This window comes from Neolamprologus multifasciatus, chromosome 7 (assembly GCF_963576455.1).
Source record: "Neolamprologus multifasciatus chromosome 7, fNeoMul1.2, whole genome shotgun sequence".
Lineage (NCBI taxonomy): Eukaryota > Metazoa > Chordata > Actinopteri > Cichliformes > Cichlidae > Neolamprologus > Neolamprologus multifasciatus.
Genome location: NC_140445.1, coordinates 58,993,749 through 59,014,662, shown reverse-complemented (window position 1 = coordinate 59,014,662; position 20,914 = coordinate 58,993,749). Strand labels below are relative to the sequence as shown.

The following is a 20,914-nucleotide window of genomic DNA, read 5'->3' as shown; positions in this document are numbered from 1 at the left end:
AAGAGCAACCATTTAGATCCCGATAGCAGTGCGCTCAGAGATCTTGGACGATTGGGTGAATTACTTTACGTTCTTAAGTATTCAAGTCTTTTCAAAACTCTCTTCAAAAGTCAAAGTCAGTAGTTTTCTGTAACAAGTATTTCAACACCGTATAGCTTCTAAAGTGCGGTAGAGAGATCATTGTTCCTTAAGAAATATTAAAAGATAAAAAAATATTAAGGTTGTGCGTGTGTGCATCTTCATGTAGAAGATACAATACTGAATAAAATATATGTCAGCGTGCAGCTTAAATTCTACAGTCATTAAACTATAGATTAAGAAAATGTTACCATGGCATGAACTTTAAACCTCTACATTGTGTTAATTTCTCAATTTTTCTGTATAACTTTACAATATGTTACAAGGTGGTTGCACTTTTTCTCCTCGTTCTCTATTCCTGTTGCGATTCACACACAAAAGTTTTAAGTGTCACTGTTTCCATCTCAACAAAAATATAAGTGCCCCCTCCAGTTTGGTTAAGCCTGGTCTAAGTGGGTGATAAATGCATAAATCCATTTTGGCCACAAGTCCTTAAACTTATCTTGCTGTAGTTTTAAAGAAAAGGACAGTTGTTCCATTATGTAGGTGTCATAAATGATTTTTAACCAATTTTCAATTTGTGGGGCATCAGGCTGTGGCGGCTTCAGCGAGTAGTACTCTCATTAAGTATTTGTCTTCTTTAGTTTGAGTGTTCCCGTGTGAATCGAAACTTTATCACAGTGGAGCGGTTTGCGCATTCCAGTGATCCCAGGAGCTATGCTGTAGGGTGTCCCAGGGCAAATTGGTCCTGGATGAGAGAACAGAGAAAGATTGATTCTGAAAACCCCCATGATGACAAAAAAAAGGGTCCGGTTTACCTATCCTGGGGCCAGGCTTGGGTTAGGGGAATGACATGAACCCAGATAAGTAGTAGCTTCATGTAGTGGTAGCTACACTGTCTTGGCATCAAATGGAGTTGTGGTCCTAAATACTGATTCTAAATATTTGTGGATTTTTCTCCACAATGACTTCAGTTCTGGACATTTTCAAAACTAATGGTAATGGTTTGTTCCTCATGATCCACGTACACTTCAACAATTTGTTCCTCATGATCCACGTACAGTGCATAGAATAAAGCACTATATGAATATGAATGTATGGTGGAGTGGTCGTAAGAGCACAATAATATATGTAGTGGCAATTCCTTTTGTTTGACAAACCAAACATCCCACAATTAAAAGTCCAACAGCCACTGCTGCACTGAGATACTATTTTGTATGCAGGCAAAAGAAGTCCACTGTCCAAACTTGAAAGTTGCATTTTTATGGTTTATTTTATCCAGTTTGGCAAGCAATAACAAGATCCATTTTTTGTTACTACCTGCTGCTTCTCCTGCTCTGGTAAAAAAACATAGGCCCACCCCAGTGCATGCTGGTCCTATACCAGTCTCTTTATTTATAGAAACAAAAATGGCCCTACAGCTCTTACTGACTAATTTAACAAAGTAACATCAAACAAACATTGAAACAAAATATTAACCGACAAACAAACTTATAAATAAATCCCAAAATATAAGTAAACTAACAACAAACCTTAACTAATTTCAAAATAAGAAAAAATAAGAACAAATAGCTCCAACAATATAAATGTATTTAGTTGCGAGTTGATTCCATACAAAAAGTAGCGCAGGCTATTTTCTTTCCATCAACCATACCTGTAACATACCCACATCTAAAAGGACTTTTACAGTCATATACAAAATACCAATAGGAGGCACAGTTCGTCCTCTGTGGCAAAATATACAGCTCTCTGTCGTTTTCTTCCCGTGATTCCTGTTTTTCTTTATTAAAGTCTTCTTCAGTTTCTTTTAAAATTCAATTCAAGTCCAGTTATCATTTATTATAAGTCCCCTGTAATGTATAATAAATGGTATTAATATAGTGAAAAAAATTGGCTGTGTACCCCAAGATTCCTGGAAATTTAAAACCTATTGCTATCGTTTCCACATCCACACAAATAAGAATTCATGGGCATCATTTGTCCTTGTTGACATATTTGGGATGCCCTATATTTATGCCTGTGGCACTGTACGTCCCAGACAAGGACTCCAGTTCCCTCTCAGTACACCCTGTCCTCTGTCAGTGCACTGTAACATCTTCCTTTTAATAAGATGGAGAGAAAAAAGGTTTGATTGGCCATAACTGACATCAGCCCACACACCACCTACTTTATTAGGAGATTCAATCTGCCTTGATAGCCAAACAGCAGGAGCACAAACAGTCCAGGTAAAATAATTTGTACACAGGTGTACCTGTGTCAGACACCCCCAGACATGTGTTTGTGCTTTGATTCGTAAACACAAACGAGCAGCAATGCTGTCTCACGTGGCTCGCTTGGTGGCTGGAAAGAACCTGCATTGCTGTGTGTGGAGAGGTACAGATTGGATCCTCGCAGCAGCCAGTGTGTGTTTTCATTCCTGGTGTCCTTGAATAAAGTCCTAAATCCAGTTCATTACCAGTATGTTGTTGAGGATGAAAACGCAGATTCCATAGGTTATTTTAAACTTCACATGCAAAAGCCAGTTTTTAGATTTAAGATAAAATCCAATGTTAGAAAAAATCACAGTAAGCCACCGTCACAGGATCAGAGGAGGACAAGCTTCATGTGTGCTCTCTTCCGAACCTGCGAGCTGGCCTCATGCCTGGCACGGCCGGTGCCTAAACTGCTCATTTAGAGCTCATTTCAGAGCTGGGATGCCTCCTTCCTGCTTTCAGCTCCTGCTCTGTGCTTTTATGTCTCTCCCTCTGCCTATCAGTTTCTCTTTTATCTGGATTCTATCTCTTTCTGTTTTATCTCCATCTCTCTTTGTCTCTGCAGCTTACCCTTTATTATGCTTCCTTATCTAACCATGTCATCTGACACTTCTCCTCTGTTTTCAGCCTCAGTGTGTTTTCATCCATGTTCTCTTTCTACCTCTCTGGTTTTTCCTCTCTCCATCCCTCTCTCCTGGTCTGTCAGCCTCCCCCCTCCTCTCTCTCTCTCTCTCTCTGTTCTGATTTCTGTTCTCTCCAACTTGCTCCTCTACGCTCTGTGACATTGCCATAGCGCACACACATTCACATTCACACTCGCACACAGTTGCACGCAGACACTCCCTGGCTGAGATTAGCTGGCCTATTTGAGCTGTGCAGCATTGCTCTTAGGGATTGTGTACGATTGTGCATGCGACATGTATGGTGTATGTTTGTGTGTGCGCACATGCTCATGGGAATGTGTGCGTGTCTGCATGTGTGACAGAGAGCGCAGCTAGAAGTGTGAAATAGAGGATTTGAGGCAGCTGTATTTGTCATGGGGCTGTGGATTTAAAGCTGAAATCCATAACTTTCCGCACGTTCAAACTACAGCAGAGATGACGGAGTATCTAGTGTCGTATTTGTGAAGTTATTTCACCTCTTTGTTATTGGTGTGCAGGAAAAAAAATGTTATCAATCAACCAGGCAGAGCAATCTAAAGTTCTCATACTGAGGAGACACCACCAGCCAGGATGGGTGTGCTGAAGGAAACTGAACACACACATATACACACACAATCCTTTAAACAATAGTACTCATGCATTTTGGGTTTTCGACTGTGAGATGGAGTCGGAGGATTATAATGTGCAGTGCATGAGACTCTAGGTATTTACACATTTGAATTTTTGAGATTTTCTGTCAATTTGCACGAATCATACTCATCAAGACTCTCTGTCTCACACATACACTTTGGTCGCCTGCTGTGGCAGTGGACTGATACCGTGATACTTGTGTGGCACTTTTGAGAGGCGAACTTGTTCTGATGCCACAGAGAGATGAGGCCTTTATTTTTACTGCACACTATGTCATACATGAGCCGCTGACAACAGATCTTTTGGTTTTCTCTGCATCTACTGTGACATTCTGCCGTGTGACTGAGGCTGCTCCTGTCTCCTCCCTCAGGTGATGTCATCGTCTACATTAATGACATTTGCGTGCTCGGCACGACGCACGCCGATGTGGTCAAACTTTTCCAGTCTGTACCGATCGGTCAGAGCGTGACCCTCGTGCTCTGTCGAGGGTATCCCCTGCCCTTCGACCCCGAGGACCCGAGCGGTGCGGCCAGCGCTTCCCTGACGCCCATTGGACTGGAGCACCGCCCGCTGGTGGTGAATGGCCGCGGCAGCTATGACCCGTACCTGGAGTACCTGTCGCTGAGCTCCCAGCTTCCTGGTCAGGCTCTGGCCCAGGCCGGAGCTTCCCATCCCGGAGACACACATCTGGACGGCTCATCCCTGCCGCCCACCACGCCCGGCTCGGCATCGGCGCTCACACCTCACAATGACAACGTGTCAATGGCCTCTTCTGGGACTGGGGCTGTTGCCGGGGCAACAGCACAAGGGGCAGAGCTGCTAACAGTTACCATGGTGAAAGGAGCAGAAGGATTTGGGTTCACCATCGCCGACAGTCCTACCGGTCAGCGAGTTAAACAGGTGAAGTGTCCCAACGCCGCCTCCTCCATCAGTGACCGACTTCAGACCTGTTTAATATTTTAATTGTAATTTTTATTCAGCGTTTCAGGAATTAAATGTGTTCTTTCAAGTGCAAACTCTCCGCAGTCGGCTAAAATAGTCGAGCTGACTTACAAATTAAACTTGAAGTAGAGTTACGACAGCAGGTCAGAGAAAATTTAATTTGGTCAACGCAACGTGGTAGAAAGAGATCGAGATAAGAAGAACAAAGTGAGCTCACCCTGTGTTGGGTTTGCTATCTACTAATGTGGTACGAATCGAGTCTCCGGAAGGTGTGGAGCAAAAAGGGGGGGGGGGAAAATTCCCACCCTGCATACTTAAATACCTGGAAAGAAGAAACAGATATAAATTAGAGTTGCTGATTGGGAATGTGACAGATGCTAATCCTCATCCCAGTTGTATGTGTACAATAAAACATCTGCACCACAATATACATCTGTCTCCACCAACATGACAGCATCTGTGCTTTTCCCCTTTTGTTTTAAGAATTTCTTTGTCTTCTTGAATCGAAGTAGCTCAGATGGCTGTTCCTATAAATCTTTAAACAGTACAACATGTGCAGTGAAGATTTTAGAATTTAGGTCCCACTGTGGGCAATTGCAGCTTTCCACTGTAACCCATTTTTATTGATTTTGGTTTACAAAAGCAGTTTTATGTTTGAGATTGGAAGGTACCATGAAGCCAAGTGTAGTAACGGTGGATGATAATGTGGTGCAGGTGCTAGAGCCGGGCTCACAGGGAGCATCGGGGCTGGTAGAAGGAGACCTGATCCTGGAGGTAAACCAGCAGTCAGTGGCTGCAGCTGGACATGGACGAGTGGTGGAGATGCTCAAAGAGTGTCCTGTGGGAGCAGAAGCAACACTCCTCATACAGAGAGGAGGAACAGGTGAGAGAGACAACATTTACCTTGTTTCTTTTGACTGTTTCCCACTACAAACACACTCTTTCTGCAAAAACAAATCTAAATAAATATATAGAACAGAACAGTAAGTGAAAGTTAAACTCAGTTTGATTCATATAGTGTCAAATAACGATAGTAATTTCAAATGTTTTATTAGAAAATAATGTGAATATTGTTCAGAGTAAAATTAAAGTCACTCTTAGACTTTGCACAAAGGTTTTATTCTCAATTCAGGAAAGAAGTTGTAATGTCAGTGTAATGTAGGAGAAGCTACTATCAGGTAAATATTGGGAAAAGGTATTAAAGAAACCTTTTTGTTGTTGGGATGAAATAATGAACAACTCTGACATAATAATGAATATGTCAAATTCAGTTATGTCTTTCAAAAGAGATAATATACAAAACTATTTGGGTACATGGGTACAGGTGTAAATAACTTTTATGCTGTTTTTGTTCTTGTTTTATTTTTCCTTTTTCCTCCATTTTGGATACTAGGAAAGCTGTAATGAGTAATGTATTCCGGGCAGATTTCTCTGCCCAGTCTTAATAAAAAATAAACTTACTGAACTAACAAATCACTTAATATAATATTAGAGTATAATATAGTAAATTTTATAAAGATAACCCTTTTAACAGCCAGCACCAGGGTCAGGGAGGTGCAGCCATCTGCCACAATGGCTTGGATTTAAGGGAAAAAGAGGCAGCATACGGAGAGAACAACACAATAAAACATGAATTGCAGGGGAGAGAAGACACAACGTTAATGAAATGCAATAGTGCCATATAAATGCATAAGAGGCCACCCTGCTGCATTTAGCTAACAGATCCTCGCCGAACTATAAGCTGTAAATGAATGGGGAGTGGAAAAGAGGGGCGTGGACGAGCCTCTTCTTCTTCATGGGAGCTCCTCAAGCAGCCTGAGACTTGCACAACTGCTATGAGATTTATCAAAAGGATTTTTTAAAACTCTAATCTAAAATCTAGAGAAAGTGTCTGTCTCTTGAATTTACTCTGGACCGAATCAGTTGATGAGATTGTAAACTGGTAGTATTTTCCCTGTGATTTGGTCTCTTTTCACACAGAAGAAAATCCAGATGAACTTAAAGCGAGCCAAAATGCGTCATTACAAATCACGTGAGAAGGTTCAGTCCGCTCATTGGCCGGATGTGTCTGGGGGCAGAAGCAACAAAATAAATATATAAATAATATAGGAAGAAGGTGCTCTGTTTTGGACTATAGGAAAAAATGGAGAATTTATGTTGATTTCCCAGCTGGTTGCTTGCCCATACAGACCTTTGCACATCTATTGAACATTCCGCGTTGAGAATACAAAGCATAAGTGGCTACAGAAAGTTTTTTAGCTCAAACTTGCAATGTACCCCAGGTAGTTGGTTCTGATCACATTAGCACCATAAACAAACTGCACTGGAGTTCACCATCTTCTCCAAAGAGCCTCAGTGTGGCCGTCTATTATGTTCACACCTGAACAAACGAAGGGAAAAAATGAATGAGAGTTCAGTTTAAACGGAACAAACACTGCAGATGTGAAAGCACCCTTAAACTGGGAATTTTGCCACGGGAAATGTTCTACCTCTGATCCTGCTTTTGGAAACTTTGGGAACCACCTATCCATCAATTTTCTTAACCACCCGTCCATTTTAGGATTGCCAACAGCTGGCACCTGTTCCATCTGAACCCGAACCAGCTGGATTACAACCGGGTTAGGTCGCCAGTCCGTCATAAGGTGCAAACACAAAGTCCATGGATAGTTTTGACTCACATGCTTGTCTTTGGACTGTAGTAATAAAAACAGGAAGACTGAGCCAAGACTGACCAAAAACCATCGTTGTGTGAGGCAGTAGAGCTATCCACTGCACCACTGTGATTACTGGTTTTAACCAGAATAATTTAATGGTTATAGTGAAAGTCCAGCAAGTTTCTCCTCTTTTAATGCCCTCTTTGATCTGTTTGTCTGTGAAGTTTGCAGTGGTGACAAAAACGATCTCACTCCAATTAATGCAGAATCACATGTGATATTTTGTTACCGTTCATAACTTTATTAACTTAATTAAAGAAGAGTCCAGTGCAAGAGCGGCTTCCCGCTAAATATAAGCTGGTTTCTGGCTTTGACGTGCACAAACATCGTTTTGCTTTGCATCGTCACCTCCAGCTGCAGCTTTGCAATAGAGAAGTCAAGTAGAGTTGACAGTGAGCACTGAAAGAGCTAAAGAGATTTTGATTATGATCATTTTGAGACCTGTTCTATTTTTAAACTCGTTCAAGTAACACGGCCTATTTATTCGGATTTTATTCAGGTCTTAAGATGAGATTTTATTTTTGGAATAATAAATACTTCAGAAGCTGGAAGAATAATTTTGTCTGGTGCAAATTATCTGTTGGCAAGGGGGGGAAAAAATGTCATAAAAAGTGAAACAATTCAAATGTATTTCACATTGTGTCGGTTAAGAAAATGAAACTTTAATATCCACCGTGGGGAAATTTGATCAATGCAGGTACAAATGGCTGCAGGACAGATTATTAGAAATGATATAACCTAAGGATGCAATGAACAATATGTTGTTTAGTGTATTTCATATGCGGTGACTCATCCAGTGAATACACATCAATATTACAGATCAGGAAAAAAGTGTCAGCAGATGTCACACTAAGTGTTTTGTGCATCGCACCATGTGTTCTCAGCGATTTCCAAGTGCAGCTTTATCACCAACATGTCATCGATGTTTTCCAGTGAAACAGAACAGAGAGGCATGAGGGGGATTTGACATGGAGGGAATTTTAAGATACAGCACATCAAATGTAAAATGAAGTGGGAACTTGGGATGAGAGGTGGCGTTAAACTCACCGTCAGGTGTAGCGCGACTCTCTGGGCACAGATGGCACCGGCACTGTTGTGGGGAAAGCAGTTTCATTCCCACTGAGGCCACTCATCTTCAGAACAAATGCAGTTATTTTACTGCAATGTGCTTTGGACAGAAATTACTGGAGAGTGTCATCTAGCTGGCAAACAGGATGAACTGGATGGTGTGATGCTGTTTGGCTGAATATACTGACTCTGCTCGCACGGACTGCAAAACCACATTTTTACCGGTTTGCTGAATACAAATCTAGTTTTATGTTATGTTAGGTGAAGGAAAGTGGGGACAAGAAGAGAATATATGGAGTCTTATTACTGGCTGTGATCTGTTTTCCTGTCTATTGCTAAACTTCCATTGCTTTCTCACAATGGCGCAGGCTTTTATCCTATTAAACAAGTGTTTAAATTTGACTTATTTGACTGTTGGCTTTTTGTATTTTGACAAATTTCGGGGCTAGTGAGGTTCCACAATACCTGCAATGAGCTGCTGTTTTCCACGTATAATGCTCCTGCACATGTTCAGTGAAGGGAGAAGACAATCGCACACCCTTGGTGTGAGAAAATAAATCAAAATGGAGTTATAAAGGAGGCGAGAAAGGGGGCTGAGGAGAATTTCATGGTGTTGAAGCTTGAAGTGTAGATTCTTGCAGTTCTGCCAGGACCGCATGGAGTGTGGCTATTTTCCCACTTTTTGTAGTTCCTGTATGTTTAGCCACCTGCAAGGAAATAAAATTGCACAGTGGAAGCTGCATTTGTTGACACGTACTCTTGCTCTGATTCTCTCGGAGGTGTTCAGGTCACAGGTCAGCATTTGACTTGATAATTCCCCCCGGCTGCCTATACCATTTGACTGAAACACACACACTAAACTACACAGTTAAATATGGAGCATTGTTGCTCATGAAAGTGAAGAACAACAAAAGTCATCTTCTGTTGTTTAGCCGTTTAAAGAGAAAACCTCATGAGCTCATTGTGTTTTGAATGAGGCGTGCAGCATCTTCGAAGTTCACATTTTAATGCTTGTTTTTGTCATTATGTCTGTAGTTTCTCCAGAGATAATTTGCCAGGAGTTCAGAGTTAATATGCTTTGTTTCTGAGTTGATATCAAAACAATAAAGAGGAATTATGGCGATGCCCTCGTTTGCATTACCCTTTTTGCGAATTGTATTTAATTAGGAATGAAGTCAATCGGTCTCCTATGCATCTAAGGTTTAATTAATTGAAGTGTGGCACGAATTATGATTGCAGACCTGACAAGCCATCAAAGACATTAGTTCTTAGCGATCCTGATACATCAGACTGTGTGATGTAAGTGCTGCTGGGCAGTTTGCTGATTTTCATGCAGGTCCTGATTGCTTTGAATACATTATTGGCAATAATTGGAGATCTATGAGGATGATGTCTGTATGAAATGAGTACAAATGACTAAAGTGCTTTCAGCACGAACACAGAATACACCAGGGTATGCCGCTGCATGTGTGGATGTATATGTGAGCCACTCAGATCAAATGCTGCGATGCTCCCCGTGGCGGCCCAACCGTGCAGAGCCAACATCTGCCACCTGGAGGTCAGCCGTTGCAAAAACACTGCTTCAGATACAACATTTATGCACACGTTAATGCAGAGTCACATGTAGATACACAGTTGCAAAGTATATCCTTCTAAATAGATATCCTTCTAGATGCTAGGCTGAATGTGGCAGATTACCCCCCACCCCCACCCCCATATTCCCCCAAAGATGCCATCTCCTCACAAACTCACCAGTTTCTGTCAAACAACTCAAGACAACAACCCCACAGGGGCTATCAGCCTGACACACCAGGAAGCTCTCCGGCTCTCTCTGTGCCTCTCTCTTCTCTGCAGGGTGAAAGAGGGGACAAGGTCCTTTACAGTGACTCAGATGTGCAAAATGTCAGGAATGTTTAAACATGTTTGAGTTCTCAGATGAAGAATTTTTGGTCAGAGCATCAGTGAGATTTAGGCTGACCACATGATTTTAGATGTGTGACTGAGTGCATTAGAGCCCTCTGTAACGGAGACACAGTGCTAGACTTCCTCTGCATGTATGACTGTGTGTTGTGTGTGTTGTCTGACTGCTTGACTGTAGCGTGGGCACACTGCCAGAGTTGCACGGAGCTCTGGTCATGTTCACAGCTCCGTCCCCTGACATCCCAGTTTGAAGCAGAGCCAACCACAGACCAGAGACATGTTGCAGCACCAATGAGGACGCATACTGAGGCTGGAAAGAAAAAGGTGTCGGGCTGCACAAGCCAATCAGGCTAATCTGAAGGCCATCCAGAACTCAGCAGGCTAGTCTGTGATACTAGCCTGCCAGACTGTTTGACCACTGACTTGTGAGAGAGACCATGTGAAGCCTCCTAAAAGTCATTCATTTGTAATTCATCAGCATGCATACGAGTGCGCCACACATGCTGGTGAATTATATTAGCATTTAAATGTGCTTAAATGTGTCTGTAAGGATGATGGTTCTCTGTAATATGAGTGGACAATTGCCTTGTAGCTCATTTCCTTCAGTGGGTCATTAAGGAAAGTTTTCTGAAAAGGACTTATTAGAAGTTCTTAAAGGCTTCCCTTAAGGCCCGTATTCCCTGCAGAACGTGGTTATTAGTCCCAGCCTCCCAATTAGCCCTCCCTCCGCCGCCGCCACTGTGTAACACCATGGATAGCGCTCATCAGTGTTTATGGGAGCGTTTTAATTCTATTTCCCTCCTCGTTTTGCTCCCTCCTCCACACTCTCAGACACAGCTAGGATGGATGACATTTGGTTTTGAAATGGAAAATATTTCCAGGTTGCAAAGATGCTTTTAACTGGGCAAATGGGGGAGGCGGGATTCAAAGTGGGGGAAAAGTGAATGAATTTAAATTTTCATTTTCACTTCATACTGACATGCAGTGATTTATCGTATTTAGTTGTCCTCGACTCTCTCGCGCTCTCTGATTTATTTTTATTTTGTTTTTAATTGAAAGCTCTGCCGTTCTGTTTGTTGGTACATGTTCTGGGCTTCATCTCACAAATCTAAAAAGCAGACTGATGTAGTGAGACAGTAATTATTTATGGTTACATTTGACTGTTGTTATAGTGATATTGTCATTGCATCCTATTCCATTTGTTGTTAAGGAGCACGACCAGAATTATTGAAACCATGTGCGATGAATTTGAATTTTTTTTTTCCCCTCTTTATTTATAAAGTTTTGCACATGTAATTTGACATATCAGGCCCAATACAGCAAGTATATATATACCGATATAAAGACATATATCAAAACAAATTAGGCCATTAAAATTCGGATGATAACAATAAAACAGAAAAAAGAAAGAAAAAAAAAAAAGGAAAAAAGGAAGAAAAACAAAAAAACAACAACCCACGCAGAGAAAACAACAACAAAAAACAAACAAAATAATAATAATTTAAAAAATCAACTCCCTCCCAAAACCATAACAAAAGGGAACTGAATTTGAAATTTTGTTGCCTTTTTTAAACGGTCTCTTTGAGAATGAGGACCACGTCTGTGACTACTGGCAGTCGGTTGCTGGCTTTAAAGCGACTTAGGTGTGTCAAGATGTCGGCAATAAGAGTCAGTCTTTTATCACTTTGCAGTTTAATAGGGTTGAGTTGGAAATTACATGCAATCTGTTTGTGATAATAGGGTATTTTACTGCGATAAATCAATGAACAACTGCAAATCTCTGGCTGTCTACATGCGAAGAAATTCATATTAAAAAAAGAAACTCACATTAACTGCTTACATTCAGCATCGAGCCAGAGCCTCATGGATCTGAAACAGAAATTCAGAAACTCTTCCACAAATACTGACGTAGTTGCTGCAGGACTTCACTTTGGCACTTTGACGGTAATGCTTGATATATAAGCAGCCAGACTATATAAATATAACCAGAAACCAGCTGTTGCAGAGAGACATGTTGCAGACAAGTTGCGTTCTCTGGTGTAGACTGACTTAGATGTGTTGGCAATCTGTCTGCATTTATAAATGATGGCAATTATTTGCAAACCTTCACCAATCTTTGGAGACAGGTTGCTTCCCACCTGTGTAATCGCCTTGCGATTGACATGGTCACCACGACTGCTTGCAGCCGGTTGCTGAATGTGAAAAATATTCAGTGGAGTGACCATCAAACACCATTCCCTCCACACAAGGAGGCTGCTGTCCTATTTTTGCTCTGATGTGACTGAGCCATTACTGAAAAATGGCAGTGCCACCATATGGTGATGAATACTGCAAAATGTTTTGGCTCATATCTTGGGAATTGTGAGATGTGCAGGAAAAAAAACTTTTGTGTGTGTGGATTTAGTTTAATGCACTGAGGAGACTTGTTTATTGGCTACATTTCCGCCAACCATCATCAGACTCATCACGTCTAGGGGGCACTACAGTAGTGTAAACAGGTTTTTAGTGTTAATTGTTTTTTTGTTGTTGTTGTTGTTGTTTTTGTTTTTTTAAATCAGCCCCAGTGAAGTAGTCACATAATCAGGATCCCTTCACGTTCTCCTACGTGCTGTCAGATGCAAAAACACCTGTAATTCTCAGTTACCCAACAGGTTGAAAGCTGCTGCAAGCAAGCAAGCAAGCATAAATACAGCATATTCCACCCGGCGCTCCCTGACATTTCTCAGAAGATCTTAGAAACTGTCAGATATTAAGCACGCTTGGATTCTCGAAAGAATACTTTCCAAGCGCCCACATCAGATGGAAGATTTTTTGTTTATGCGTTTCTATCCTCAAGTGTAAAGATTCAGTCTAAATGTTTGTACAAGGCAGCTACTGTACATTTTCTCCATGTATAAATGTATGTATTTGGGTCTTAGCAGCATAAATGTTCTGTATGTCTTTGACTCAGAGGAGTCACAGGGGAGCTGTGGCGATGAGATTGTTGTTGTGATGTAGAGCTCGCCGTGCTTCCTGCGCGCGGATAATCCACAACTTTCACAGCAAATAGTGTGTGTTTGCGTGTTCGTGTGGAGGGGCGGGGGCCTGTGCTTTCGCCTGCAGCTAATGATGTAATTATGCTGAAAACAAACGCAACAACCAAACCCGTTTAAGAAGAGTTACACAAACAAAGTCAAAACAGAGAAATACGAAAACAGCAAACTGCGGATTTTTGTCACTCATTAAGGGAAGATTTCTGATTTTTATCTCATCAGTAGAAAGGCTTGTTCTCAGATCTTCGTTCTTTTGTTTTTTTCCGTGTAGTTGTTTTTGTCGATTCTTCTGTTTTTCCTTAAAAATGGAAGAGATTATTTGAGGAAAAGTCTGTGTTAACTTTGTTTTTCTTCCTCAGGCCACATCTCTCCATGGAAGGCCTCCAAACAGGTACGGTGATCGAACTAAATGTGTTTCTGGCTGTGTGTTAGGGGTCAGCACTGGTTGCAGAGACTGTGTTACTTCAAAGGTGTTTGGCTTTTACTTTATTGTAAAAAGAGACATCCTCCCCTGAGCTGCTTATTACTTTGATCACTTCAGAAGGTACATCGCACCAGCTGTGGGGAAAAAAAACCCTCTTCAGGTTGATTTTTAGACTACCTGTTGCTGGCCGAACAATCTGTTCTCCTTTACATTACACAGCACATTCGGGCGTGATAATTGTCACCGCATTTAAGTTTGATATATGATTGTTAATTTAAATTCATAATAGTTATTCTTCTTTACTGGATAATAACACGTGTTCCTTCTCAACATTATTTTGTACATATCTGCACACACACACTCACATCCTTCAGCGTTTAGAGAAGAACACAGATTTCCTAATTTTGCCTCTACAGTGAATTTGAAATGAGGCAATCAAGACGTGATTGAAGTGTAGACTTTCAGCTTTAATTCAAGGGCTTTAAAGAGTTACAGCCATTTTACGGTCACCCCATTTTCAAAGGCTCCAAAGTTAACTGGACAAACTAATCATAAATAGAAGATTTTTCTTTTTTTTTTTAACACCTAGATGCAAATTCAGAAATAAAAACACTGACTTCATAAAGGCTAAATGCTGCATTTCCTTCACAAAGGAGGACGATGCATTGCTATTCTGTACTGCAGCTGCTTGTTGGTCCATAGTCTGATCAGTTAATATCTTGTGACTGTCTCTGCCATTAAATAGCATTTTATTTCTTTATATTAATAGGTTTTTAACGTGAGTATATTTTGGGTCATTATTCATCTGTACTGTATTTATCTTCGTGTAACTTCAAATTAATTCTGCTATTTCAGTCAGCAGCCACATCATCAATAAACACTGACTGTGTGTCGATGCCATAGCAATGCCTCCACCATGTTGGATAGATTGAACGAAGGCCTTGGTTTACATTTCCACGCTTCTCTCTAATCTTTATAGTGTGCAAAGGTCTTGACTAATGTCTAATCTGATCTTCCTGTTGTTAAATGTAGCCAGTAGTTTGCAGCTTGTTGTAAACTCTGTTTACATGCATGAAGGCATGAACATTCACATATCTACAGCGAAGTAATCTGACTTGGTTACAATGTTTGGAATTCCCTCTGTGATCATGAACTTTAGTTGTCTTCTGTTATCTTTTATGCTTTTTGGCGTTGCTGAGCTGGCTGAGCTTTTAAAATGAACCAGATCGTAGAGTCAGCACTCGACCCCATGCTAGTGACGGCTTCCTTCACTTACTTTGACACCTTAGCATATTGTGAGTGACCGCGAACCATCAGAAAATCGAACCCTCATAAACAACATTGGACCTTTTATCTCCTTTAGTTATCATAAAATAACAAAGACTGACATTTAACTGTCTGATTACTTTTAAGCCTGTTAAAATAAGAAAACTGTCCCAACCATTTAATCTGTTATTTTTATTAAACCCTGTGAATTAAAGCTGAAAGTCTACACTTCAGTCACATCTTGAAATCTACTGATGAATATCTCCAAAGGCAAAATTTCAAAAATTGTGTCTGTTGTCTTTAATTCTGTTGCTTTGACATAGCATTCATTATTGTTTGAAAGATCATAATGCCCATGTTCAGCCTATTGTGTTTAGATATGGAAAGTTAAACCCGCAATGCAAAAACAGTCTTTTGTGTCCAGTACTTAAACATTTGATATGTTTAATCCTGAATACTTGGCAGAAGGAGTTTTGAAGTCTTCATAGCGACATATTTGAACTATTATTTATAGTGATAATTAATAATAAAATAATAATAATAAGTAATAATTAATTTAAGACAAACAATAGAAATGAATAGGCAAAACTGAGTTAAGTTAAACATCTGTTGTTGGTGCTTCCTTCTAGTTACCTGACCAATGGGATCCACACAGCAGCCCTCAAGCAAATCTGTCTGGTCCAGTATTGCCGCCTGGTACGCCCTTCCCAAACCAGCCACAGCACCGCACTTCTGTGCCTGACTCCACCGAAGGCTTCGACCTTAACAAACCCGACCCGTATGACCTTTATGAGAAGTCGAGGGCCATCTACGAGAGCAGACGTGAGTACAGAAAACTTTATTTTTTAGTTCAAGGCAGAAAATCGAGCATTGTTTTAACCGTAAGCTCCCGTGTGTCAGGCCCGGAGTACGAAGAGGTGGAGGTGCACCTGCTGAGGGAGAAGACTGGATTCGGCTTCCGCATCCTGGGGGGAGACGAGGCCGTGCAGGCTGTGAGTCCGGACGCCCGTGACAAGGCTCGTATGGGACGGGCTGGACCACACTCATATTTTAACCTCATACACACCAGCCTCATCTGACTTGCACTTAATCTTGTCTCACACTCTCCATCCAGTCCCAAACATCTGACCAAAACAGCCTCCAGACACACACACAGACTTGCACACAAGTGGCCTTCTCACACTTTGCTGACCCTCTAACTGCTCAGTGCCTCCCATACTGAAGTAACGCCTTGCTAACTTGTCCACGTTGTACAACAGCATGCAGTCTATGACAGAGAAAGAATGTGACATAAGGATATAAAGAAGGTGAAAAACTGTTACCATGACCCAAAGGTAGTTTACAAGCTAAGTAAAGCAACTGTTGTGTGTTTCCACTTGTCTTCGACTCATCTCCTTCACCCTAATCTATGCTGCTAATATTGATTGTCTTTGAACAGATTGTCATTGGCGCTATAATAGAGAACACTCCCGCTGAGCGCGACGGGCGGCTTCGACCCGGGGATGAGCTCATTTCTGTGGATAAAAATGTGGTTGCTGGGAAACCGCACAAATACGTAATAGACTTGATGCACGCAGCCGCTCGCAATGGTCAAGTCAGCTTGACTGTGAGAAGGAGAGTGCAAATGCCTGGTGAGGACTTGTTTTGTTTGTTGATTTTTTTTTCTGTTCTTTTTTGTTTTGTGTTTTTGTCTTTTTTTTTCACACTTAACCAAGATTGGAGAACAGGCTGCACATTTCACTGGCATCAAATTAAAAAAACACAGCTTGGACACAGCACACATGCTAACAGTCTGCGCGCAGGATCTCTGTGTACTTCTCACCCACACGTCCTTTCTGTGGTAGTAGATCATACATACATTTATCCTTTGTTCATTGTCAGCTCTGCAGCAGCAGGCTCTGTGGTTTGTGTCTTTCTGGGTGCGCTTCTCCCGCAGGGGGAAGCGGTTACAAAAGAGTCATAAATGACAAGCAGAGAAGCCAAGTTTGACTTTGACACAGAATCCCTGCTGGGATTGAAGAAGACCACTGTTGTTTTCATTTTTGTCAGTGGCTACATCTTTTCATCTTTAGCTGCTTTTGTCAGGAAACTGTGAAAACTCAATGACCGCCGTGAGCGGACTCATCTCGCCTGCTCTCGTCCTCTCCTTCAGGTGAACCGTGTCCCGTGAACGGCCGCAGCCCCGGCTCAGTGTCCACGCAGCACAGCTCTCCACGTAGCGACGCAGCTTCAGCTTCGGGCCCTCCGGTGGTCGCTGCCCCGGTGGCCACTTCGCCACCGGAGGGATCTTCCCTGCAAACCAGCGACGTGGTTATTAACCGCAAGGAGAACGAGGGTTTCGGCTTTGTCATCATCAGCTCCCTGAACAGACCGGAAAATGCCACCGTCATCAGTGAGTTACACAATGACTTGCATCTGTCAGGATCCCAGAAGGTCATTCCTAAAGATAAATGGTGATTTTTACATCCTGATGAGCAATAATCCTAAAGATGGTGGCTGTGCAGTCGCCTTTTTAGTTTTTGCTGCTGTATCTATTTCATGAGGAAAAATGCAAATGCATAATTTAATCTCAAACCAACACGGGGCTCCTGCTCGACCAGCATAAAAACTTTATGGTATAAAGTTCGAACATATATAATGACTCCTGTGCAAATTTAGCTTCATATCTCAAATATTTTTAGGATATATTTCTTATGATTTATATATATATGTATTTTTTAAATGAATTCATTTTTTTTAATTTCACAATGCCTGCTGTCTTTAAAATCGATGCCTGGTAAGAGATTAGGTCATTATCATAGAATCACTTCCACTAAAGTGCTGTTTCTTATCCCGTCCAGTAGCTTCAGAGCTTCCATTAGTCGGGGTCAAGAGAAATTAATTTGTCTTGTAAGACTATAATTTTTGTGGGGATTTTTTTTTCCTCTTGATTCAGCCTAAGTAGTATTAAAAGCATCTTTCTGTCTTAAATGAGGCTTTATTAAACATATGATTACGCTTTGCTACAGGGAGCTAATATCTTTCAGCAGACTGTGGGATTCTTCAGTCCGATTGGACTGATGGCACAGTAAAGATGTTTTGTTCTGAAGATTAATGGATTCTTCTCAAATGTCCTACACATTCTGGGAACATCCACTGCAATATTTCTGTACACACCTAAAAATAAACATACCCTCTAAGTGGGTCTGGCATACCCATTTTGGGCATACTGAACTAATTTTAAACATTAGTTCAGGATGTAATGGTGCTTGGTGAATAGTCCCTGAGGGGTTTTCTGTGCACAGAGTTCAGAGATATTTCATAATGAAGTGAAAATTTTCTGGTTTTTGTTAAGTGTATGTAAAAGCTTAAATTCAAAATTCCATGTGTTTAGTTGGCATACTGTCATCATGAAATTTTAAAACCTACACTTCTGTGTTGCAATTTCAAGGCAACAAAATATTTAAACCTGTCATTTTAAACAGTGGCTGCAGTCCTAACCTGTGAAGCTAAGGCTGTAATACAAACACCACCTTGCTGTTGTCCGTTTCCAGCTGTGCCCCATAAAATAGGACGCATCATCGAGGGCAGCCCGGCCGACAGATGTGGGAAGCTGAAGGTGGGCGACCGGATCCTGGCGGTGAACGGACAATCCATTATCAGCATGCCGCATGCAGACATCGTCAAGCTCATTAAAGATGCTGGACTAACAGTCACTCTGCACATCATACCAGAGGAGAGTAAGTGTTTTGGTGCGGCAAATAAAATCAGACGTTGTTCTGTGAATGTTTATTTGGCTCCTGTTTTACCTTTGCAGGAAACTCCCTGAATTCGGTGCCCTCTATCTCTATCTTTCTATCTGTGTAGAAAGTCTTACACACAAAAAATGTTGCATTTACTGATGTTAAAAAGTCAAAAGGCTTCTATAGTTAGTCATCTATAAAGGATACAGGGTTTGTGCTTGGTGATGCAGAAACATAAATGTTAGAAGGTTTTTTAGCAAATGGACCAAATAATTCAGAAGAGTTCTCTTCTGCAATCTTAAACATCCTGAGCATGTTTTATTTGTCAATCCATTCAATTCACTTTTTATTCAGAGCTGAATTTGCCAATCGGGTACAATCTTACCTAACCCTCTGTCTATCGCAGGCTCCCATTCTGGTCCTAGTTCAGAGAAGCAGAGCCCCATGACCCAGAAACACAGCCCGCAGACCCAGCCCAGTCCTGTAGCCCAGACAAGCCAAGGAGGCATGCAGTCTGGCCAAATGGCCCCTCAGCCAGGTCAAGCACCCGGACAGACACCAGTCCAACCCGGCCAGACACCAGCTCAGACAAACCAAGCGGTGACTGGTCCTCCTGCACCAGCAGGAACCCAGCAGAGCCCAGTCACGCAGCCATCTGGCCCCCATCCACAGCTCTACCTCCACGATGGCAGGTAAGGCTGGGTTAAGAGGGTGTTTGGTAAGATTTGTTAAAAAGCACACAGAATGACTGAAAGGAGGAGGGGCATGAAGTTCACAGGTGACAGATACCAAATTGTGCATGCTGAAGAGAGTGTCCCAGTCAGTGTAGCAGAAAACCTGTGACTGCAGACAACTGATGTCCCAGTCAGACACTCTGTCTCAGGCTGGTTTCTACCCAGTTGCATAACACCACTTAGCTTCAACCGTGTGCAGTGAATAATTTACTTTAAGGTATCACCTCTATAATGCAGGATCCTAGCAATTGGACCCTGCTCTGTGTCAAAACTATGAAAGCGTGAGTGTGCGCACACGCGAGTCTCAGATCGCGACACTGTGAGCAGCCCTCCCAGAGCTGTGGGTTGATGCCCATTTTGCAAGTGTGAACTTTCATAACAGAGGCTGATATTCCCACCTATCCATTTTGTGATGAGCTTTCTCATCTGCACACACCCAGTAATTGTCTGTTTTTTTCCTTCCTTACATCTCCAGTGTTACTTCTCCAGCAAATTTATTCCAACAGGGATGCTGTTTTCACCTCGCTGCTCAGATTTTTGTCAACTTTTCATTCTCATGGCAGGTCAGAGGTAAAAGCAAGACAGGATGTCAAACCTGACTTCCGCCATCCTCCATTCACTGACTACCGGCAACCGCCGGTAGATTACCGTCACCCACCAGTGACTGATTATCGACAGCCACCAACACTGGACTACAGACACCCACCTGGTCTGCTGGATTTTAGACAGCACCCTGCAGCTGCACAGTTCCCTCTAGCGATCCCAGCTGACTTCAGACCACAGGTAGAGCTTGACCAAGAGCTGTCCGCTTATGTTGACCGTACATCCTTCATTTGTATGCAGGTTTGTAACTTATTGCAATTATATTTTATCATAATCATTGCTTTTCACATAGAAATCACATATTTGATTTTTTTTTCTGTTGTAAATCGTCTACATTTTGTTCTGCAGGACTATGATTACTTTACAGTGGAGCTCGAGAAAAGCGCTAAAGGTTTTGGCTTCAGTATTCGAGGAGGCAGAGAGTACAAGATGGACCTGTTTGTGTTGCGCCTTGCAGAGGATGGTCCTGCTATACGAAATGGAAGGATGAGGGTGAGATAAGGAAAACCACGACAAGAGTGAAAGCACTCTTTGGCAGATGGTTGGGATTGCAGTTGGTGAATAGTAATGGCTCTGTTTTATTTTTGAAAATGGAAAAAGTAAGTCTGATTTATCCAAAGTAAGTCAAACACACACGCACGCATCCATCTAAATGGTCGTGTCACATAATATCACTCAGCGTCCTTGTTAAAATTTAGTAATGGTGTAAAGTTTAACAGAGCATGGATTTTTCCTTCTGCTCAAGTGAGTAAGTATGAATGCATTGAGTAAATTGAGTGAATTGAGCAAACCTTTTGCTCACTCTTAACCACTCGTGTTGAAATGTACTTGAACAAGGCTCTTAATGGCGCTCATTCCCAAGTTGTT

General features: G+C 41.7%; 1 protein-coding gene across 5 annotated transcripts in view; it reads left to right on the top strand.

Annotated features, from left to right (window-relative positions):
* magi2b (membrane associated guanylate kinase, WW and PDZ domain containing 2b) overlaps positions 1-20,914 on the top strand; it is a 90,984-nt gene that overhangs the window by 68,198 nt on the left and 1,872 nt on the right. For 3 of the 5 annotated variants that reach the window (XM_085167986.1, XM_085167987.1, XM_085167989.1), the window contains 10 exons: positions 3,993-4,522; positions 5,279-5,447; positions 13,658-13,689; positions 15,618-16,004; positions 16,427-16,619; positions 17,141-17,380; positions 18,522-18,707; positions 19,117-19,402; positions 20,008-20,287; positions 20,396-20,539. In XM_085167986.1, the coding sequence (XP_085024112.1) occupies positions 3,993-4,522; positions 5,279-5,447; positions 13,658-13,689; positions 15,618-16,004; positions 16,427-16,619; positions 17,141-17,380; positions 18,522-18,707; positions 19,117-19,402; positions 20,008-20,287; positions 20,396-20,539 (2,447 nt within the window). The remainder of the gene's footprint in view (positions 1-3,992; positions 4,523-5,278; positions 5,448-13,657; positions 13,690-15,617; positions 16,005-16,426; positions 16,620-17,140; positions 17,381-18,521; positions 18,708-19,116; positions 19,403-20,007; positions 20,288-20,395; positions 20,540-20,914) is intronic. The other 2 variants (XM_085167988.1, XM_085167990.1) reach the window with 2 other exon arrangements.